General features: G+C 41.5%; 1 protein-coding gene across 1 annotated transcript; it reads right to left on the bottom strand.

Moving 5' to 3' along the window:
- Positions 1 to 1398: 1398 nt before the first annotated feature.
- LOC122404859 (serine proteinase stubble) lies at positions 1399 to 19854 on the bottom strand. The gene is made up of 10 exons (XM_043409166.1): positions 19749 to 19854; positions 11898 to 12217; positions 9910 to 11326; positions 7064 to 7210; positions 6583 to 6726; positions 5961 to 6037; positions 5193 to 5293; positions 4331 to 4602; positions 4104 to 4258; positions 1399 to 3243 (listed from the first exon to the last, which is right to left on the bottom strand). The coding sequence occupies exons 1-10, from the start codon at positions 19852 to 19854 to the stop codon at positions 3079 to 3081; spliced, it is 2904 nt and encodes a 967-aa protein (XP_043265101.1). The 3' UTR covers positions 1399 to 3078.
- Between the last annotated feature and the right edge of the window lie 2703 nt (positions 19855 to 22557).

Raw genomic sequence — 22557 nt, 5'->3', positions numbered from 1 at the left:
TCTTAAAGGGGACAAAACTTTCATCGAACACTTCAGATCGAAATGTATCGTTCCTTCAGAGGCCTATGCATTCGCGAAGTAAACGGAGAAGTCTGTAACGGGCCAAGCAATCGAAGTTAGGGTTGAATTCGAGGAAATTGAGGTGTCACATCCAAGATGCCTTCCATTTATACAAACGGTACGAACAGTTTGACGTCCGTCTGAATTCCAATTAGAAGTGGATCGCGCTCGTTCGACGTTCCTGTTTTACGACTCCGGTACGGATAGAATCATGTTGTTTCACGCGCATCTTGCAGCAATAACGAAGTCTATAGAATGGAGTTTTCGAATTTTATTGAGATTTTTAACACTCGATATTCCACACGAACGATAGAAAGTTTTAAGAAATCGCCTCGTCCCCGAGAACAAATTTATACAAATCGAACGGTATAAAAACGCTAATAAAGTCTAGCGAACCATATAATTACACGCTAGACATAAGAAACGTATCAATCGCGATGCAGGTGTTCGATCTGAAAGTAGAAACAATTTATCATTGTCTACGATGAAATTTCTATGGTCAAATAGTTTTCCATAAATGCACTCGTAATTTATATAGTTACAGGTTTCATATTTGACATTAAGAATTTACTCATTCTATTCCGACGGAGAACGCCGATTTTAATTTACCAGATACTTTCAATTTCGGTTTTTTAAAAAAAAGTTGCTCATTAAACTGTGATGAACAACTGCACTCGGTCTATGTAATTTCTGTTGCAGTTTTGCAGTAATAAATTCGTCATTTATATCGAATATACGTATACAAACTTCATCACCGATTGTTTTGAAAACGGTCGCAAACAGAGAGTCGAAAATATCTAATAATTATATTAATATAAAATGATTTGTTACGATTACAGATTCTAATGTGATTATTGTAGCTTGCCGTGAAATTTTCCGATCGAGTTTCCCCGGTTCGTTAAATGTTTCGCGTCGTTCGTGCGACAATCGTGTAAAACCTGGCCGGGCACGGTGATCCTGTTACTTTGGGATTTTGTCGATGTTCCATTAGCCATTTAGCCACAGGTGAACGCGTGGGCGTTTCCAGTGGGCGACGATCGAACTCATGGTTGGGAATGGATCGTAAATAACAACACCCACGTTGTCGGCTGCTGGACACGAACGGTTCTGGTTAGACGATTCGCGTTAGGTAAACAGGATAATCAGAGAGCTTTATTTTGACGAGGGACGTCGTTCCTGCTCTTTAATGCTCGATTGGTAAATACAGAGACATTGAGGGGTAGATGTGTGAAGGGCAGTGAAACAGTAAAAAATATCAGAGTGTAATTAGAGTACAGCACGCACCACCAATCGATCGAGTACATATTTACAAGCTCGGGGATTTCGTATTTTTGCAGCCCCGACTGCAACACGTACGTTAATAAATTATTTATTCGCGTATACACGTCCGCCTATCTATACGAGTTTACATGATAATGTATCTATGTATACACACATACGTATATACACGTATAATATACATATGCATGAATTTTTCGTATAAATTAAATTAAATAAGATTTAAGCAATTTCTTGTACGTAACAGAACGTAACACCGGTTCTGTAAATTGTTGTATTTCGCCGCGAGTTCTCGTTAAATTTCGTATGCACACGATTTATGCCACTGTTCGCGCCCAACTCGTGTCAGAATGCTCGATTGCGCGTAACGAGTTGGCAAAGTGCACCAGCACGCTTTTGCCCTGTTTACTGTCGGCGTATTCCTGCTCGAGATTGGCTTGGTACAGTCGGAACGATCGCGAAAAACAAGTTTCACGGAAATTACCGCAAGCAGCACCGAGTTTCGAGTAATGTTCCGTTGCGCTGAGATCACTCAAACCCCGTTTTTACCAGATTTTTATGCGTTGATTCGCCAGACTTATTGTTTTCTTTGATGATCAAACGTCAACGTTCACTCGTATTCTGTATTTATTCGTACTGTCGGTTATTAAATAGTTTCTTAATTTTCTTCGAACACCGAATATACTATTTTCTATTCGATATCTTCATCCTAAGTCGTACGTATATGGCGTTAGCGTGATCAGAAACGAAACAAGAACACAACCACAATAACGGTCTTTAACACGTTGACTGCCATGACGGTCATTGGTGACCAGCGCTTTAAACTCACAGCGCATTGCAATGCTGTTTACGATGGAAGAATCCTAATACTTGTAAAATTGTAAGTAACGCTACTTTTATTAGGGATGCTGTGAAATAACAGCTACCACTATTTAATTATCGAATATTACTACGTTTCACATGAAAAACTGGCAGTCAACGCGTTAGCGGTTGTCGGGACGGAAGATGTGAGAATAGAATTGCAAGAGACCGGAAATCGTCAAGTTATCGTCGACTTTTTGGAGTTGACGATTCCGTCTCGTCGAACATCCTCTCGCGATTTTCTAATTTCTATCTAATTTCTGGAATAAGATATTTTTCTCCTCGAATCAAAAACTATTCTCGATAGAAAAGAGATCTACAGGGGATCGATTACCATCAATCGATACTCTTTACTAAGCTCGCGATGCGAGTCGAGTTGGTACAGGCGTGTTGTTAATACACGTAATCGGAGTATTGAACTAGTAGCACCGTTGGTGCATCGCTGCCGTTTAACGTTCGTGATAACATCACTTTTTCGCATTGCAGAACACTAGTCTATCGACCTCTTTATTCGGTCGCAACGAGGTCGTGGCACGAGCAGAAGGTGGCGATAGTAACCCGTCGCCGTTTGAAAGTGTGTGTGCGACACACACGTAAACGATAACCCACCTGTACGAAAAGCACAAAATTCGTCGCACGGCGTACTAACGATGTCGTCAAATGTATCGTGTATCGTGTAATTCACGCGCGATACGCAATAAATGAACTCTATCGGATGTAGCGCGGAATTTCATAGAAAGTATTGCACGCGTACAGAATTCATCTGCTGTTTCGTTTGCGCTTGTAATTTTGCCACGTCTGCCTCCGTGTACGTTCGAGTCGCGTTCCTTCGCGCGGTTTTCACTAGATCGTCGTTCCAAATTAATGCGATCCGTTGGGTTAGAATTGCAAGATTTGGTTGATCCATTCACGGAACTCGGAGATTCGAGTGTACACGCCTGGTTGGTTCGGTACAGCGCAACCGATTCCCCAGCTGATCACTCCGGCAAGGATCCATCTTTTATCCCGCGCCCTCTGGATCACCATCGGTCCTCCACTGTCGCCCTACGGGAAAACAGCGAATTTAATCAATCTGCTAGCTAAAAACAATTTTTATACACAAAGACAGGAAAAATGAATCGATCCGCGAACGTGTTAAATGTGATTTCCACAGATTCGAATATACTTATCGAAAAGAGACAAGGTTCTTTGCGTTTCGTCTCACGGTCAAGCACAGAAAGAGATAAAAACCGAAAAGATTAAGAGTCAAACTTAGTCTTTACATTGTGTAATACGATTCGGTGAACACTGTCGAATGAAATGTTTAAAAATGGAACAGTTATATTAAAAATTGGAAAATTATTTTATGTCATTAGCAATATGCATTTATGATAATTTGTTGTAGTAGCTGTAGCAGAGTATTTCATAAAATTGTATCCATGGTATACACGTTATATTTGTTCATGGTCATTATAATTTATACTAAGATTCTTAGTACTTTTATCCCAGTGGGCGTCGGTCTAGACATTCTTTTACAAGGGAAACGATTGTTATCGTAAAAGGTATTTCGACTGCAAAGTTCGAAAACTTGTAAGTGGAACCTTTGAAGTCTCTTATCGATCGATCACTTTGTTATTTTAAAGGTACATTCATTTGAAGGTCTAGATAAGAAAAATATGCGTGAAAATATTTTACAGATAATGAGTGTTCTTTTTTTTTGAGAGTACATTTGACCTACGAGCGCAGGAATAGACAAAATTCTTATTTAGATACGAATATTTAATGACTAAACATAAAGAAATTGAATTCTCTCGATCAAAAAATGAATCTCGCCTCGGTTTGAATTTCAAGGCCTGTGACTATGGTCAATCCTATCCATCGAAAGCTGTAGATTTGTATATCCTGTGTACAAAATTCACGCGTACCTCGCAAGAGTCGAATCCACCGTTTTTCCAACCGGCGCAAATGAAAATGTGCGGAATGTGCTCGATGTATCCCGCGTTTCTGTACATGCCCTCGCACATTGTATTATTGATGACCGGTACAGCAACCTCCTGAAGCGTGGATGGCAACGGTCCCTCTGTAAATTAAATCACGATCAGCATGCGTTCTCGGTCAGGCTAACTCAGAGGAGCAAACGAGCTGTCTGTACCGTCGTAAAGTCGACCCCAGCCGGTGACATAAGCTGTTCGGCCGACGTAAGATTCGTCGTCGTCCGGTAGGCAAATGGGCAGAACGTTCGGTTGGAAAGGCAACAGGGGCTCGTAGAATCTTAACAGAGCAAGATCGTATTCGAACGTTCTAGGATCGAACTGTGGATGACTAGCTACGATTTGGATTCTTCTCTCTTGGTAACCGTACGGCTCGTCTTCGTTTGCCAAGTCGTGTTCGCCGATTCTCAGTAACAGGTCGCTCGGCGGTACACTGTGAATTGTTGGAACATTAAAACCCATACAATGCAATAAATAGTAACTTGAATCTTCGCATCGTTGACGATGATAATCGATGTTTCGAACAATAAAGATAGCCATAGGAAAGATCATTCGAACAAGCAGCAGAAACTATTCATTATATTGCACATTTTTGTGGTAACATCAAAGAGAATACTAAACAAAATTATTAAAATAATTTGACCAATTTTAAAACGATTTGTAATTGTGACATGATTGACATCCCATCCGGTCATTTGGTGACGAAGTATGAAAATGTCTGTTGAACTTCGAAGTGTGAGCGCAATAAGGGAGCAACGTCGAGTTCGTAAAGTACCCGAATGTACAAAATCGGAGTGTAGGAACTTTTAACGAGGCTCGGAGATGTGAGAAAACCGATACACATTCTCGGTACGACGGCGAGAAAAGTAGAAACATGTATTACAAGTTACGCGTATCAGGTTTTAATTGAAACGTTCTTGGAATTGATAAATTGTAAAGGAAGTAAAGATAAGAAATTGGATTGTCGTGTATTGGGAAGGAGTATCGATTGAGATTCATCACGATGATAAACACGATACCCACTTTTCCACGCAGTGCGCTGCGGTTATGGCCCAATTTTCGTTGAGCAAAGCTGCGCCACACTTGTGCAGATACGTCGACGTTCTCCATTGTCGTAATGAGATCTGAAAGGAAAACATTCATCTCCTTTAACGAAGAACTATGCTCGGTCGTGCTTACCGATTGGCGTGTCGATTATGGAGCCTTGAGGCACGATTGAAAATCCAAGAATAGAACGTAGAACGTTCCTTTTATTAGGTTATTGCATATGAAATCATTTTCTAGATACCATGGGCGAAAAGTTTAAACTCCTCTAACCTCGTTATAGCACCGTTTAGACGTGCCATTAAACATATTAAATTCCTCACAGAATTTATTAATATTTTACACCATCGGTCTTTCAGAATCTCTCGAAGGGTTCTTTCGACTTAATATGACGTTTACTTATCCGTTTCTCCAATTCCACGTGCTCGATGGAACCTTATTCTGGTGATTGCGTGAGCGCAGGTCACGTGTAGGGTGTATTACATAAAATCTATTGACGTACTACATGGCAAGTGCGTTTCGAATTCAGATCCCGCTGGAAGTAAAGTGTATTTTCGATTTCTAGTTCGTTTTTTACATGTGTCCTTTATTAAATAGCGAAAAACGATTGTATCGGAAATATTATTATTTTCTCGGTATCCCCTAAATGCAGTTTCTTAACCTGTCGTCGAATAAAAGGATCGTTCTCGTTTCAACGGTCACGCGAGGCTGAAAAATTATTGGGAAATTGGTTCGGGCTGTACTCACCTGCCAGGGCCATTTTCCGAACGAGCTGCGACTGCCGCCGACGATTCGAGACTCCGGGAACAATCTTCTTCCGCACACTGCAAGAATAAGCATCGTTGAGTTAAGTCCTTTAAAAAAATTCCCGTGTCTCGCTGGGACGGCCATGTTGGAGAACGAGCCTTCCACGTTCGTCGAACCGGATGAACCGGTATCGTCGCGAGCGCGCCATCCGAACGTTCTCTTCTTTACAACGCGGCTCTAATTAATTTTTCGCCCGACTTGTGCATACGATTCCCGTTTTCGTTCGGTGACTCGACACGTCGCCAACGTTTCTCGACGCTCGTTACCACGACAGACTCGTAGATGCAAAATAATTAACGATTCGACGACGTTTTTCTCTTAGATAATTTCCATTCGTTCTCTCTTACATAACCGCGCTCGACTGCTTATTTTTATCTTCCATTCGTAATCGTATAATTCATCGAGATTTCTCAAGTCACGCTGAATAACTTCCAGATTTCTGTATTATCGATAATAGATTCCCGTTTTGTTTCAACATTCGATTAAAAAGATTCGCGTCTCGTATCGATTAAGACTCGTTGCTATACAAGTAAAATTAAACAATTTTGTGTTATACGGTCACCTTGCTTATAATCGGACATGTTCAGTGTTTCCATTGGAACCGGAAGTTCTGTGTCTATCGTTACGCTAGCGATCGATGACAGAGTTGTGAATATAGTGGGCCTCTTCGTGACGTACTCAGTGACCGTCTCTGTTGCAGGTTTTGCTAAAAAAGACATAAATTCATCGTAAATTGAAAAGAAAATAGCCGAAAAGCATTTATACAAATTTATCTCTGTCCTTGTTGTTTAATTCTTAAGAAATGAAAAAGATAGCGAAAAAGTTTTATTTATTCGTTACTCGTGAATTGAATTATTTCCACACAATTTATCTGTATCTTTGTTATTTAATTCTTAAGAAATAACAAAGATAGTGATAGTGAATCAAAACTCGTTATTCTAAACGTTTGCCCAGCACTGCTTTAGAGCCAATACATAAGACAATCAAGTTCATGTAACGAAAATATTTACAAAAGTATGCTGAAATGGAGGTTACTGTCGTACCGGAAGTCGAAGGTTGCAAGGTAGACACAGGAATCGGTTTAACCGTCGTTTCTTCAGAAATCTGAGGCGGCGTTTTAGTAGTAAGGGATTGAATCATGATCCAACCGTCCGGAGTGGTGAGAGGCGTCCAATCGCTTTCAGTTTGATCTGGAAGACATTGAAAACGTATTATCGATGTACGAATAAAATTATACTGAAATCGAAAACGAAATTCTCGATCGAGCATTTCGACCAAGATATACGAACGGGTCGAATATCGTCAAGAGAGAGAAATGTTTTAAATATGTCTGCCATCTCACTTTCAGCCCCAAACTGGAACTTGTTATCGTTTCTTTCGCTTTTAGGTTGGGACGATGTTGAATTTAATCTTATTCTAACGAAACTGTATAGTACGATCTATTTTAACGTAAGTAGTATGTTGCATGAAAAAAGACCATTTTGTTAAATAGAGATTCACATCGATAAAATTGCAGCAATTTAAATATTTATTTGTGGATTCGGTCGTTCGCGTGCAGCAGCCTAATACATCCAAGTGCTACTAATTCAAAATAAAATATTTATGCATCCAAATATACTCGGACAGGATCGTTACGTGTTTGAATCGCGTATTTCCGACGAAAAGTTTTTGTGATCGAGCCGAACGACATTGCTCTAGAATTAATTTTATCTAGCAATAGAAACAATAGGTCGTAGGCCGTGAAAGCTAACAAGAAGGCGAGAATTTCGACTCGGGGCACAATCACCAATCAGTTTGCGATTCATGAGCGCGTTGGATCGGAACAAAATAAAAAAAAGGAAACGTGTGCATATACGTATACGTGTATGTATACAGAAAGTTGGAAGGTTGTTTTCGACGATAACTGGAGCGAAGTGCAGTTATCGGAAAATAATTCGAGTCGTTTAAATTACAACGGGAAAGACGAGGAGAGGGAAGAGTGAATGTTGTCCGTGAAGCATTCGAGAGGAAAGATTACGGTGGACGGTTTAAACCGTTACAGCGTTCCGCGCGTAACAGAATTTCATCATCTATCGATACGCGGGGCAACGCGACCTTTGGTTCTTTAATTGGGAACGCCCGTTTTGGAACTCGATTAACGCCGGCCTACAGAAATTCTATCTCGCGTTTCTGTCGCACGTGCGTCTCGAACGCAATTATTCCGCGTAAGGACAGGTGGACGCGTTTGCCCGGTGACGTTCGTTCGCGATCGATGTGCATTAATCGACGGGGCGTATACGTGCATCGCGATCCGTGCGTCGTACGCGGAAATTGCGAACGCAACATTGAGAATAACGCGGGGCTTGATTGTCCTTTTGTCATCAACGTCCCAGCAATCCATTTTGAGATTAAATGCTCTTTATGGCGACCAGCCTGTCGCGAGTAATTAAGATGTTCGGTATCGAGACCGTCGGACGATCTACAGGATCTCTCAAACTATGCGCTACATATTTGAAAACGTTTCTAACCGCGACCCAAATTGCGTAGTGCAGTTCCTCGCGGCCCACCGTATTTCTGATCAAAGCTGGATAATGATTTATTGAAACATTTTGTCCCCGATTTTACCCATTTTTACATTTTCCAAATAAACAGACAGTTTCTTGATTGAAATTTGACAAAAGTGTTTCTCGTATCTACAAACACGATCTTTTTCGATTAGAAAGATACGTGGAACAGGAAACAATATTCTGTATCTTTTATTTAGATTTTCCATGGAGATCGCCTCTAAGGCGGATCCTGTATTTTGGGATACTCTGTATTCTCACGCGAAGGTGCAACACTGTTATTTTCTAATCTCGAAACGGAAGAATTCCGGCGAATTTATTAAAAGTGCAGGTGAAAGCGCGAGTAAGGTGGATCAGCGCGTAATCAATCAAATTCAATGGGAGCTTTCGCGGTTCTCTCGATGCTAGTTAATGCAGGAAGCGTGCTCCTCGACGTGAATTGCTGCCGAGATGATTTCCTATTGACGACAAAAGCGTCACGTTACACAATGGATATCCGTTTTCTTCGATTTCACCGTTCCGCGGGAACCGTTTTTGTTTGGCACGCGAGTAAGTAATGCATACTGAATCGACTGTCCCCACCCAAAATAGATACGAGTACGCGCCGATTGAACAAACGATACAGAGCGAACCAAATAATTTGATCATCTTGATTTTCGGACGTTGACGAAATCAAAAATACTTTTATCTCGAATCGATCGATAAGATAAGTATAAAGGAAACAATTGTATTCAATAAAAAGAAAGTGAAAGAATAACAAAATGAAGTGCGCTTATACGTCAACTTTTGCAGTTACAATAACGCGTTAAAGTGCTCGCGTAGGCTGGTTTATGCTATATTGGATCTCGTTTATACGATGGAAGAAACCCTCCCCGCGTCTTGAAAGGGTTAATGCTGCATTTTACGTTGATGTTGTTAAACGCTTACGAAGCAGAATACGTCCCGTCGAGTGGGACGAAAATGTAGAAAGGAAATCGGTTTATTCTCTGCCACGATAACGCATCGGCCCACACATCGTTTTTTGCTCGTTTCAACGTTACTGTCCTCCGATCAGCCATTGTACTCTCTTGATCTTGCCCTGTGTAATTTTTCCTTATTCCTAAACGTAAAAAATTTCATGCAGGGAGGGCGTTTAGGGGACGTAGACACCATAAAATAGGAAACGACGAGGGTATTGGGCAGCGTTTCAAAAGAGGACTTATAACATCGGTTTAAACAATGGAACCACTACTGATTTAAGAATCATTACTGTATCTTCTGTTACGGTTCCGCGAATCATACTTCATTCGTAAAACCTTTTAAATTAAAGCATCGTATAAACAGTCGTAGCTTTAATTTTGACTCACCCAGCTGAGTAGTCGCCGTGGAAGAAATCTCCGGTGTCTTGGTGATCGCATCGTCCGAACTCGACGTCCACGTAACGAATCCAGGCGAATGAGTCGTCGGTGAAGTCTCTTCCAGGGTTTGATTGGCGACCGGCGCCTTCGTCGATACAACGTACGTGGACGTGGTCGCGTCGGAGGAAGTCAGAGACACGAGATCAGCTTCCGTCACGGTGGTCGCGGAGACGGTCGATGGCGTCGTCGCGGTTGGTTTGCTGGTAGGTTTGCTCGACGGTTTCGTGGGCTTTGTAGCCTCCGTTGTTGGTTTGCGTTTCGTAACAGCCACGGTGGACGTCTCGATCGAGGACAGAGTTCCCGTTTTTTCGGTCGTGGCCGTGTGCTCCGGTTTGGACACCGGTTTCGCGGTAGTCGTGGCGATCCTCGTTGGTTTTGGTTTCGACACGGTCGTCGTGGACGGTTTTGGGGTCGTCGTTCTGATCGTCGTTGGCTTGATGTTCTGAACAGGTCGCGTCGTGACGGGCGTGGTGGGTTTCGAAAGGACGGAGGAAGACGTCGAGGGTTTCGACGCTGTCGAGGACGATGTGCTCTCGACGGTTGTCGCGATGTTTGGCTGGTATTTGACGGTCGTTGAAGCCGGTTTCGAAGTGGTCACGGGCAACGTGGTCCCCAGACTGGACGTTGCAGGTGGTTTCGTAGCGGTGGTGGGTCTTTTCCCATGCGTGGTTGGTTTCTTCGTGGTGCTCGGTGGTCTCTTCGTACTGGTACCAGTCGTTGGTTTCTTGGTACTGGTGATCGGTCGTCTGGTGGTAGAATGAGTAGTTGGTTTCGCGATCGTTGTGTTTCTTGGGGGAAATCTGGTCGCGGGGATGGTCCTCTGAGTGGTCGTGAACACGGTTCTGGACGTTGTTGGTTCGGTTGTTCTCTCGGTGCTCGATTGAAGGGGTTTCGACGTCGTCGTTTCCACCGGTTTGGTGACCGTAGTGTGGCTCGGTTTGTGCGTCGCTGGACGCGTCGGTTTATGAGACACGGAAGAGTGGATTGGTTTTTTAGTGATCGGTTTCGTCGTTTGGGTGAACTTTTGCGTGGTGGATGGTACTTTCGTCACGGTTTCCAACGTCGTTGGCCTTTGAGTAATCGAGGTAGTCGGTATAGGTTTATTCGTGGTGCTGGCGGTTTCCGTTATCGTGGCAGATGTTTTTTGCGACAGTTGAACAGTACTAGTGGTGATTCTCAGCGGACTTTCCGTGGTCAAATCTTCCTTCGAGACGTTCTGCACGGTTTGAAAGGTCGATAACCGAACCGGTTGCGTGGACGTTTCGACGGTCGTGAGTATTGGCTTCTTCGTCGCGAGTTTCGTCGTTTCCCTTATCGTGGTCGGAGGTGTATGAGTGTTTTGCGTAACATAAGCGGTGCTCGTTTCCTAAAGATTAACAGGAAAAAAGAGAAACGATTATTCTCAGAGGAAAATTGCATTCGTTTGCTGTAGAGCCTGATCAAACGTTCTCAGAGAGCAAATATTACTTAACAAGGTCCTCGATTCATAAGAAACAAGTTTCTTTTCGTTCATAGCGAATCGCCATATAGTGTACAAGTACAAGTGAGGTAGTACATGTTTATCGATAAATAAAAAATAATATTGAACGAATTTAGCGCCAAAAGATAAAATATAATCAGAACATACGCGCGCGTGTAAGAGACGAAGATGCCACTCTAAGAGTATTGTTGCAAAACCTAATTTCGTTGTACTTGTACAATTGACCTATAAAAACGGATCGACGATGTTTATTTCCAAAAAATTGTTACCGAACAATTTAAGAGGGTCAAGTGTATGCGTCAATGTTAGTTTTCGTTTGAAGAATGCGTCGAGTCCGAAGTCGTATTGTTCTATTTAGGAGGTATGCAACTTCCTCTACCGACTTTCTCATCTAACGGTGAATCGAATCCGAGAACCGAGCTAAACCTCGATAAATACGAAATTGCGGTCCACTTGCCTCGGTGGAGTGCGTCCCAGGCGGTTTCTTCTCGCTGATCGGCTTCGGCCTTGAGAAGTACTCGGGTATGTCGTTGCTCTCGATGGGCCCGCCGGTCGTGACGAACGGCCTTGCCGGCGACCCGTCGTCGATACTGTTGTCTTGCGGAAAAATGTCCGGCTCGTCGTCGATCTTGCAACAGCTACCGAAGTAGAAACGATCGATGCAGGTGCCGAGGTGCGTGCCGTTCGCCTTCGCGCATGTGAACGCGAACATGCAAACGCCGGTTTCGCCAGTTCTGCGTGACACGCACGGCAAGTTCCTAATGTTCCTTCCCATACCTGCGAAGAGAACAGAGACTGTGTGAAATCGCGGGAGAATAATTCCGTGACAAACCGATTCTTTGGTAGTCAACGTCGTTTTCCATCGTTACGCTCCTACGACAAAGACGGAAAGGGAACATCGAGAGATTATCCTTGGACGTGGATGGAATTCTACGATCGGAATTTTTCGAAAAAAATTGCTCCAATATTGAGCCAAGAATATGTATTTCATGATTATTCGATTTTATGGACCAAGAGAGGAATACATCTCTCGGGGTGCTTTAAATAACGATACTACAAGCGTAATATTTGTTTAAATATATTCCAAGTGCATTTGTAACGGTAACGATACAATTGCATATACAGGGTGTTCGGGCACCTCTGGTGCGTACGATTGTCGACCTTTGTATCGCTTTATATCCTAGGAATGGTTCATCGGGAAATGAAGAAAACTGGTACAGTAGTGTCCGGATTATTCGGCACTCGGTTATCCGAATAATTATAATAGAAGGTGCCTAAATTTTTCGGCGAAAAAAAAGATTTCATATCGTTCTAAAAAAATTATTTTTAGTTGCGGGGGTCAGTTACAATCAATTTTGATGAATAGACATACCCCCGAAATCCTACTCAGTTTCGAGAAAAAAATTCGTGTAGGTGGTGAAATTTTCCGAAGAAATTAAAAAGTTTCTAATCGTTCTAAAAAAATTATTTTTAGTTGCGGGGCTTGATTACAATCAATTTTGGTGAGTGGACATATCCCCAAAATCCTACTCAGTTTCGAGAAAAAAATTCGTGTAGGTGGTGAAATTTTCCGAAGAAATTAAAAAGTTTCTAATCGTTCTAAAAAAATTATTTTTAGTTGCGGGGCTTGATTACAATCAATTTCGGTGAGTAGACATATCCCCGAAATCCTACTCAGTTTCGAGAAAAAAAATTCCTTACCGCAAATATAATGTGTGACCAGAGATCTGTGATTATACATATGTGTGTTAAATTTCATAAAGATGGATTCTTTAATACCGAATCTTTCTCTGTCCAACCGGTTAAGGGTAGTTTAAACCCCCACGTTGTGCTTCGAAATTCTTTAAATCACGATTCTTGTTTCAACGAAAAGTCAAAGTACACTTCGTACAATATTGAAAATTATTTGGAATTGTTTTCACGATTGGTACGTCTCATACGAAATCAAAGTGTTTTGTTCCTTTTCATAGATTCTTCCCTTACTTTCTAAAGACGTCTTCGACGATGATCGTCTAAACAAGATCTGTATCTGAAAGACGCGACAATCGAAAGGATCAAACCTGTCCGTCTTCCGCGATCTCACTACATTATCTTGGTGATGTGTACTTCGATTCGGTATCGTCATCGTTTGTTAACTCCACTTAATCAGCTTCCTGTGTGCATAATGGAAGATATCGGGCGCAGCGGGATCGATTAATAATCGCGTCGAAAGAAGCCGCGAATCTCGCTGCCGGGGCACGTAGATCGCTTCTGCTTTCTGATTATGTCAGTCATGGAGATAATGATAGGCAGCGGTGAGGTGTAATTAGTTCGATGGAATTCGAATATCTGTTAACGGAGGAAGCGTTTATCGCGGACAAAAGCGTAAGAACGTCAAAGACGGCTAACGGAACGACGGAAGCCTGCTTGGGCAATGATTCATGCGCCCCTCTGGTACAGTTATGAGTTTCCACGGAAAATAAGATACGAGAAATAAGGCACGCGCATAGAGGGGGAATCGTGTCTTCGAGTTTCATCTAAATTTCAAACGCTCGCTCGATAAACCCCGGACTCGCGATAGTCGTGTCTAAGCGACACGTGGATTCGGACTAACATAAGCCGTTTCAATATTATTTAGTTCAGAGTTAATTGATATAGCTGTTCTTTCGACTCGTCGACATTTTTCTTTTCATGTGACTTTTAAATATTCTCGTTTTACTAGTATTGACTTCTGGTATCGTTCTGCGCGAAAACAGCATTTGAGTATAACGTTTAAAGAATATTTCGCGAGACGTATCACATTTTATGTTATTATTTAATACTCTACCGCGAGAAAAGAAACGAACGAATTCTAAGAATCTCTATTTTTGTTTATAGATTCAATAATTAAAAGAGTGCAATATGAGAGTTCTTATATTCGCCTCAATTATTGTCGCCTGGACAAAAATCGAATTCTAGCATTCGATGAACAATATTTGACTGTACTTTTCTGTAGTTTATAAAACATTACATATGATACGAACAAAACAGAGTTTGTGAATTATAAGTAATATCGGCATAAATATTTATTGAACGAGAAATCGAATTGTAAGTAAATGCACGTTCGATTTTTGTTTTTGGAATAACCGAAAATTCCAATATCCATAATCTAGGCCAGTTTAATTCTGCATTTAACACATTGACTGCCCGCTGACCCACATGTGGGTCAGGGCGTTGCGTACTCAGGAGTCCGTTGAATACAGAAATATCGTCTGTAAATAATCCGAAAGATGTTTTAAAGCTGAACAATTTTGAATGAAAGGCTCTCGTTTGGCCCCATTAATCTTCGTAGTTACTATAAATTATCTTGTTGACAATTTAGACAGCGTTAAATACTTTATACCCATTATCTTAGTATTTTTCAAAGTTGTTTAAGTCTGATTCTACTTGTTAGAGATGTTAACAGTTCGATAGAAAGAGTCCAAGAGTCCATTCCTTATTTGTGCCACCCATTTTATCAGCTATCTGATGGCTTTTTAATTAATTCGTGCAAACTATAAGATACTTCGTTCATTATTATTCCCAGAGTATCAGTGAATTTCCTATTTATTATCGAACATAGGTTAAATCATATAGTCCATCAGGGCGTTATCGAAGAACGAATTGATGTCAGGCGAGGCGAAGCATCTGGGTACCGTTAAGTTTCGATGTATGAGCTAGTTGCCCGACCCAAAAGTGGGACACAGTCATAGCCTAATGTAACAGACCGTTTCCCTCTAAGACATCGCACGATCTCCACTACTTCTTCTTCGTCCTTTCTCGCGTTGGCCGGCTAACGAAACCATCGCTACGCATTCTAAAGTTCTTCGACACGATTAAATCGACATACGTGTGTCGAGCTACATCGCCAGAGATAAGGCACACCTGTGTCTCGGCGGTAGTCGCATACGGGAAACGCGTCAATGATTGCACACGTATCGTCAAAAAGCCTTGACGAAAACAAGCAAACACATCTGTTCGTTTTAAATGCCGCCTCTAGAACGTCGGGTCAAAGGTGACGTTACGGGCACGCGGACGACCGAATTCCAAGTAAAATTAATTTCACGCTCGAAATTTATGATGCACTTTTTCAAACAGATGTAAAAATGTCAGTTAACCGTGTGCAGTGTACGATCATTTTCACATTGAGTTTCACTGGCTCCAAATTATCAGGTAGCTTCGTAAGACTTATTGTGTATGTAAAAAATATCAATCGTGTAATAAGTCGTATGTTATTATACATTAACGGATTTATGTATATAGCATAAAGTATTCGTAGACTACGTTCATTGATCGACATCTGGATCCATTAAATTGGTTGTGGCAGTTCCGCACGATCGATCCACTCAAACTTTTAATGAAATTGTGTACCTGCCCCTATTTGTATGTTTAACGTAGGCATGTAAAACTCGCGGGTCGTGGACTTCATAGGGTTCGATAAATTCGATTTCGTGGCCCACATAACTCATTTACTATTTTGTTAGAGCGCTTGTTTTTTATACTACGCTAATAACGTCGGATCATTTCGTTAACGCAACATTTCAATTATCTCTCTGCAGTGAATATTTTTAAATTTCAAATTAATAATAGGCTCTAAAATATTTAGGTAATCGTTGGAAATAAAAGTAGACTAGGGAGAAATCGTTTAAAACGTTAGGATCGAAAACGCGCTGGCTAAAACGAGTTTCACGCGTTCGGTTCAACGTATCGAGCACCAAAGATATGTACGTGTCTGCAAATACATTATTATCATTAATATCGTTCCACTTGCTCCGTGCTCGCGAAACCCGCGACGTCAAGTAGCAATTAAGGCGAATAATACGGAAAATTGATCGAGTTTCTTCGAACGAGTTTCCTCTCCCCGCGACATTTCTACGGTCCCAACCATTCTCGCGTAAACGGAAATCGAATTAACAACGAATTGCCTGGCGTAATTAGCTAAACATGGAACAAAGTCTCTTGGAATATCGAAAAGTTACATCGACACCGGTGGCAAAACGGTAACGCGCTCTTCACCCGGGATATTTACTTTCTTCTTGGCTCCGATGGAGGTTGATGGCCGTGGCGAGTGAAAATCGACCGTGAAATTCTACAGAAAACCACGGACGCCCTTTGGTTTCGGGTCACTCGGCCAAATCCTTCGACCAAAACGTTTCTACGTGCTTACGTCGTCCTTCCGCGTGGCGAATGTGTGTTAGCGGAAGCGGTCGTATGCGTCATAGCCGTGAAAGAAAGTTGCCGATGGCATTACGCACTTGTCGGAATTTCTGTCGTGGCCATGTCGAGAGCGCGCGCACGCCTACGCGAGAATCGTCGCACGAAAGGATTTCACTCGCGATAAGAAAGTATTCCTGCGAGCGACGCGGCAATGTCACGGCGCGAAAAGCTTCGAAATAAACTTAAAACAATGCTGCCTTCCGTACCGTGCAATTTTCGCGTAGTGGGATTGCAAAAGAAAAGCGAGAATTGTTTCGCGCATACTTGCGCGGGAAACGTTCGTCCCCTTTCGATTTTAACCTACTTTTGTAAGATGGGGGGTTCCAGGTTTCTTTTACTGGAAGTAAAATATTATAACAATGATACTAGTACCTCGTTATAGAATATCGAGAGATTAGAATTGTCTAAAGTGAACAAAATTGTAAACAAAAGTATACGGTGAGAAAATACGAGCTGTATCGCTGTTGTTAATTAATATTCATAGTGCAAGCGGCTCTTAACGTGCGAGACCCACTTTCAGCGGTCGATTAAAGTGGCAAAAAGAACGAGAGAAATTTATGTAGATATATGCTCTGTTTGATTTTATTTGCGAATTGTAGCTAGTTTTCGCGAGCATTTCGACGGTAGCGATGGGCTCTGAATAAACGAATGTTTTTAAGTGCTTCTAGGAATAAAATTCCGAGGGGCTTTAAATCTGAAGAAGGTAGGTGGATGGGTCTTGCAGGACCTATCCGTTAGGAGTCTGGCTACTCGGTTTGGACGAAATGTAGCATCATGCATAAGTCACTCACGTTTTGCAAGAGGTTTACACGAGATTCGCCTGTTAATCTTCCATTAAGGAAAACAAAGAATTATGTAACTTTTCACGTAGTCTAGTAGAATCTTGGGACAAAAGTCAGATAGAGCAAATGTCTATAGAAACATTCGTCATTCGTTTTATACACCTAATCCATCACCGAAGTGGGTTCCTCATGTTAGGATGCACTCTGGATATTGCAAGATGTACTTCCTTTACTTGCAATTTGTAAAATTATCGAGTTACTATGCCTAATATCTTACGCGTAACACCGGGGACCTGTGTTCTATCATTCTGTAAAAGTATTAGGTTGGCCAATAAGCACCTATGTCGAATTTTCAAAGCAGACGACGTTTCTTGTTCCTTGTATGGAAAGAAATGAAATACATACATATTCTGGAAGCTGACACTTAATTCATCGAAGACATTCGACAAATATCATTATATATAATATATTAGTTTATTTAAAAATTCGAAGGTTTCGATTTCTACCAAACAACAATGATAATACTAAATACGGGAACTCGTAAAAATGAAGTATCTGCAAATAACTGGGAATACGAAATAACGAAGTTCAGAACTTTTTTCTCGGATCAAAATAAATCCAGTGTCTGTTGGTCGTCAAGACTGTTAATTTGCATCGTGTCGCTATCGTTTGATAATGCCGTGTCGTGGAATTTTTTAAAAGGGCGATCATAATTTCAGCTAATTTCCCTCCGACGACCGCCGTTCGAACGGAGCGATAGGAATACTGATGGGAACGAAGATGACGGGGTCGGAAAAATCAGTGTAAGTCGTGTGAGCGCCGATGACCGAGGCTGACCCACTTCTGTAGGAAACTGACCAGTCCGCCCACGTTCCGTTCGAGCTTGGATCCAAGGTAGGTTCAATGTCGTCCTGTGTCGCAGACAGGTAAGCACACGTACGCACACGCGTCCACAGCGTGTACATTCGCACGCTCGAGGATACGTACAGGTTTTGCCCTGCCCATCCCGAGTATTCGCGTACCAATCCGTTACTCAGCTGGCACTCCGGGGAAATCCAGAAATCGCGGAAAAGGAGCCCGCGCGAAAGGAGGGAAATTAAGGAAACAGACTCAAAGTTCGACTTCCCTCGTATTCGTGCCCGTTACGACGACAGATCCTAAATAATTTGCAATTTTGATGTTTCACGATGCTTGATAATATCAAGATAGTGAAGCAAACGTCACAATTATCGATACATTTTTGAGTAATCGCCACTTTGAATGTTGATAAAATGTTTCTCGATGGATAGATTGTGTGATCGTAGAATAGATTATAGGCCTCAATTTGCTTATACAAGATGAAATCTGTCAGTTTTGGGACACAATAATAGTATCTTCTACCTTTTTTCTATAAATATAATAGTTCATTTTATATATAAATTCTGAAGAAACAGACCACCAATGTTCCAATATTCGACCACAAGTGTCCCAAACAAGAACACAGTAATTACCGCTTAAATCGACATGGGAAAAGTTGCGATCGTAATATATTTCTCTCTAAATACTGCAAAACTAATTAAATTACCTATAGTTCAATTAATATTATACAAATACTACAATAATTTTTAAAATAGAGATTATATAGTTTACTATCAAAGTTCATTTCACGTTTAAACTGTAAACTTATGTTGGCCATTTTGTTACGATAGGATTAAAATAGACTTCAAAATTGTAAGTGACGGGTGGTTTTTTAAACAATGCAATCCATACAATGTACGAAAAGATCAAAATATATTTGTTTTTTCGTAGCGACGGTCCTGTACAAATGAAGAGTATCCGTTTCCAAAAAACAAATAGAAACTTTTTAACTATTCCTCGGTTGGAGAACGTGGACGTTTGTAACGGTCGTCCGACCGAGTCGAGGCTGAAGAACAGTTAACAAGTTCATGTGTTTTTTTTTTTTTGAAAAGGCCCTGTAGAGTTTAGTATGCACCTAATTTAAGAAATCATACATTTAACCTGACTTCGAATGGTTTTAAAGGTTTAAAATTCCCGAAGAGGAACTTTTACCGATATAATAAATAAAGAATTAAAATATTCCATGTAGGCCTTTAAAAGTTTGTTGCAGCAGTAACCGAACATTCTCTATTTAACCCTATGACTCGTACGGTTGTATTATTTGTACGTTTCTGCAGTAATTGCACGAGAACTGCAATAGAAATGCCCGAATTCGCGTTACTAAGAGAATTAGTTTTCAACTTCTTTTAAAAAGTCTGGCAATTTCTTGAAAACTGTTCTGGTTGTCCGAGAAGTGAAAACATATCGGGACTTACTTCCTGGAACAAACTGAGGAACGTAGATCGGGGAGGCAATCACGGTATTCATCAGGACGTTGCCTAGAAGAACGACGGCCCAGGCTTGTCTTTGTCGATCCCACATCTGAAACAGAGGAAAGACGGCAAGTTGTAACTAGCGCAAAGAAACGATTCGTACGTAACGTTAGCTCGGTAACGTGGCCACGTGAATACCATTCTTTTCGCGACACATATGAGAAAATTCTCACGGAATGGACGAGACCAGGGACCCTCTCTTCGACCGACGACTACACGTTTCCGGAATTAATTCGCGTTACAGAAACTAGGCGATACGCGTGTCCAATTTCCTCCCTCTTTCCCCGTAACCGTACATTTTTCTACGAGTCCGAATCTTTGATTCCAGACAATTGTAAATCGCACGAAAGTTAACTCGGCACTTATTTTTGCTCGATAAAATTTACGAATCTTGTTTAAATTTATTTTAAAAGGTTTATTGCAGTCGTATACAAACCAATACACGAACAGTCTGTTATCAGTTTTGGCAAATTACAATATTTATCGATCGTTCTTGTACTAAGATTAAACTTTCACACGATTCGACGATTCGAATTTCGCCGTTAACGAGCAACAGTTCAAGGCTAAACCACCATTTTAGCCATTTTAGCGAAATCTGTAAAACGATGCAAGGCGTTGATGATTACGAATTACAAAAGATAAGAGGAAGACGACGAGACATTCAGTCTCGCAGTATCGCCGCGAGAATAGAAAAGTTCGAGTGAACGACCTTATGTGAACGAACGCTCGTTTTCAACAAGGTGCCGAGCACGATATTACGCGAAAGCAAGAACAAGCCGGAGATACAGATTCGCAAACGCGATTGTTCCTATTCACGATTTTGTCTTCTATATTCTCTTTCGAGACGCTTTGGCACTTTCCTCGCGTCCGTTTCCCTTCGCCTTTCACGGCGACGCTAATGTCGTTTACGATGGCTGCCGTCGACGTCGAGTCACGGTTACCCGATATTTGTCGTGCAAGAACCGAGTTACAGTTATTCGGAAGCAAGAATTCGGCTGTAACGTTATACATATCCCGTCCACTCGGATCGTGGATCGTCGTGTCGATTCAAACAACGCGTTCCACTTTCCCGAGCCGTTCGTAATCTTCGTGCCCCGTTTTCCTGCAAACTAAATTGCGAGTATCGTAGCTCCCTCAATTCCTACGCATCGGAGGTAGATGGAAAATTAAAGATACCGCGATGATAATAAAATTATTGTGCTCGAAATGGAGGCAAATAATACCACTAATTTTTTGTCGCGAAATTCAGTCGCGTAATTCTAGTTTTCTTTCACGCCGCCCGAAGAAATGCAATGATCTCATCCAGTGTGCACTCGCTCCTCCTCGTTGAGGAAGTGATAAAAACCGTTACAGTTACCCAGAGGCAGGAATTCGGGTGGATGAAGCAACAAATGTCGACGTGAGTGGCGCGTTGGCTTGTCGATGGTCAGGTTACTGGTTTCCTGCTTCTGATTAGTTAGGCGACAGTTATCTTCCCCGCCTCGATTCGGAACGGACTATTTCTGCCTTTTCTCTATTTTCCTTTCTTAAACGCGTGCACCTCGGTAGTCCTGAGAGACCGCGATCGTTTACAATTTTCTAGTACTCCCTTATTTCAAACAATCCTTTCCTCTCAGTACCATTAATAACCTCTTTGTAACTTCGTATTACCTTGATCGATAACTATCCTTTTCTCGATTGCTTCTGATACAATCTTGAACGAGTTTAATCATTTTCACGTACATACATTTTCTGGTAAGAGGCTTCGTTTTTTGAGAAAATCAATTTTAAAAGTACTTGAGCTATCATTTCTTCCAGTAAAACAGAATAATTCGATAATTAAATGTTACTTTCGTTCCTAATCAAAGTGGCGTGATCTACAATTTTACAATACGGTTCTTCCATTGAAAACAATATGACGCGTTGTAAGTTCGAAGCACCGGCCATCGCGGCAGTCGACGCGCCAAAAGCGCGCGTATTTTAAATATCAGTTTTCTCGAGAACGAGGCTACGCACGAGAAACTTGTTTCGTATGTTTTCGATTTATTTTTTCGCATAAAATCGCATGATTGTTCTATGTACTATTTACGACGAGACTTCGTGCGGTGTTGCAAAGAGAAATTTACGAGTTTCCCCTATTTTTCGTATTGTTTTATAAATAATCAGAACGCGAAAGAAATATTTTTCCGCGTTCCAGTATGATATTCGTATCGTATTCTCGTATCGGTTTGTAGAATATCGAGATTAAAGACGTTGAAGACGAAAGCGGGCAACGTGCACGCGCGTTTACGCGCATTTCTATATAAAAAGCTTTTGTTTTAACGCGGTACGTAAGTCGTAACGGTACCAGCCACTTTCATTTGTACGCACGTATCTAATGCGAGGCGCACATGTGGGTTGGCGCCGAAGTACGGTATAGGGGAATAAAACATTCGTTCGGAAACGAGGTGGCCATCGGTATCAGCCAGCACTCGTTAATCCTTCGCGTTCAAGAACGTTTATGCTCAAAGTTATTTACGAAACGTAACGGATCGAAAACGATAAAACGTTTAAGTAATCAACAAATACAGTTGTAATAAAAATGTGTAAAATAATTTGGTAACCCAAACAAGTTGTTTCAACGCCGGATTATATGCTTCGACTTTATTTTTCGGTCGTCCTCTGTAATAAAAAGTCCTCTCCGCCAAACGAATACACGAGAAAAAAAATACATACGGGTATGCACATTAAAATAAGGTTTCTCTTCGTCCGTCAACCAAAGCAGTTCATCTTG

The sequence above is a fragment of the Colletes gigas genome, unplaced genomic scaffold (genome assembly GCF_013123115.1).
Source record: "Colletes gigas isolate AHSC1104 unplaced genomic scaffold, ASM1312311v1 Colletes_gigas_Sc00003, whole genome shotgun sequence".
NCBI lineage: Eukaryota > Metazoa > Arthropoda > Insecta > Hymenoptera > Colletidae > Colletes > Colletes gigas.
This window is presented reverse-complemented; position numbering and strand designations above follow the sequence as displayed.

What these genes read in the sequence shown, in the direction of transcription:
- LOC122404859 (XM_043409166.1), bottom strand. Translation starts at nt 19,854, where the DNA reads ATGTGGGATCGACAAAGACAAGCCTGGGCCGTCGTTCTTCTAGGCAAC. An exon ending in CTGGGACGCACTCCACCGAG is followed by an intron (nt 11,327 to 11,897) that starts GCAAGTGGACCG and finishes GTTAATCTTTAG; the next exon opens with GAAACGAGCACCGCTTATGT. An exon ending in TCGGAAAATGGCCCTGGCAG is followed by an intron (nt 5,294 to 5,960) that starts GTGAGTACAGCC and finishes TTTTCCTTTCAG; the next exon opens with ATCTCATTACGACAATGGAG.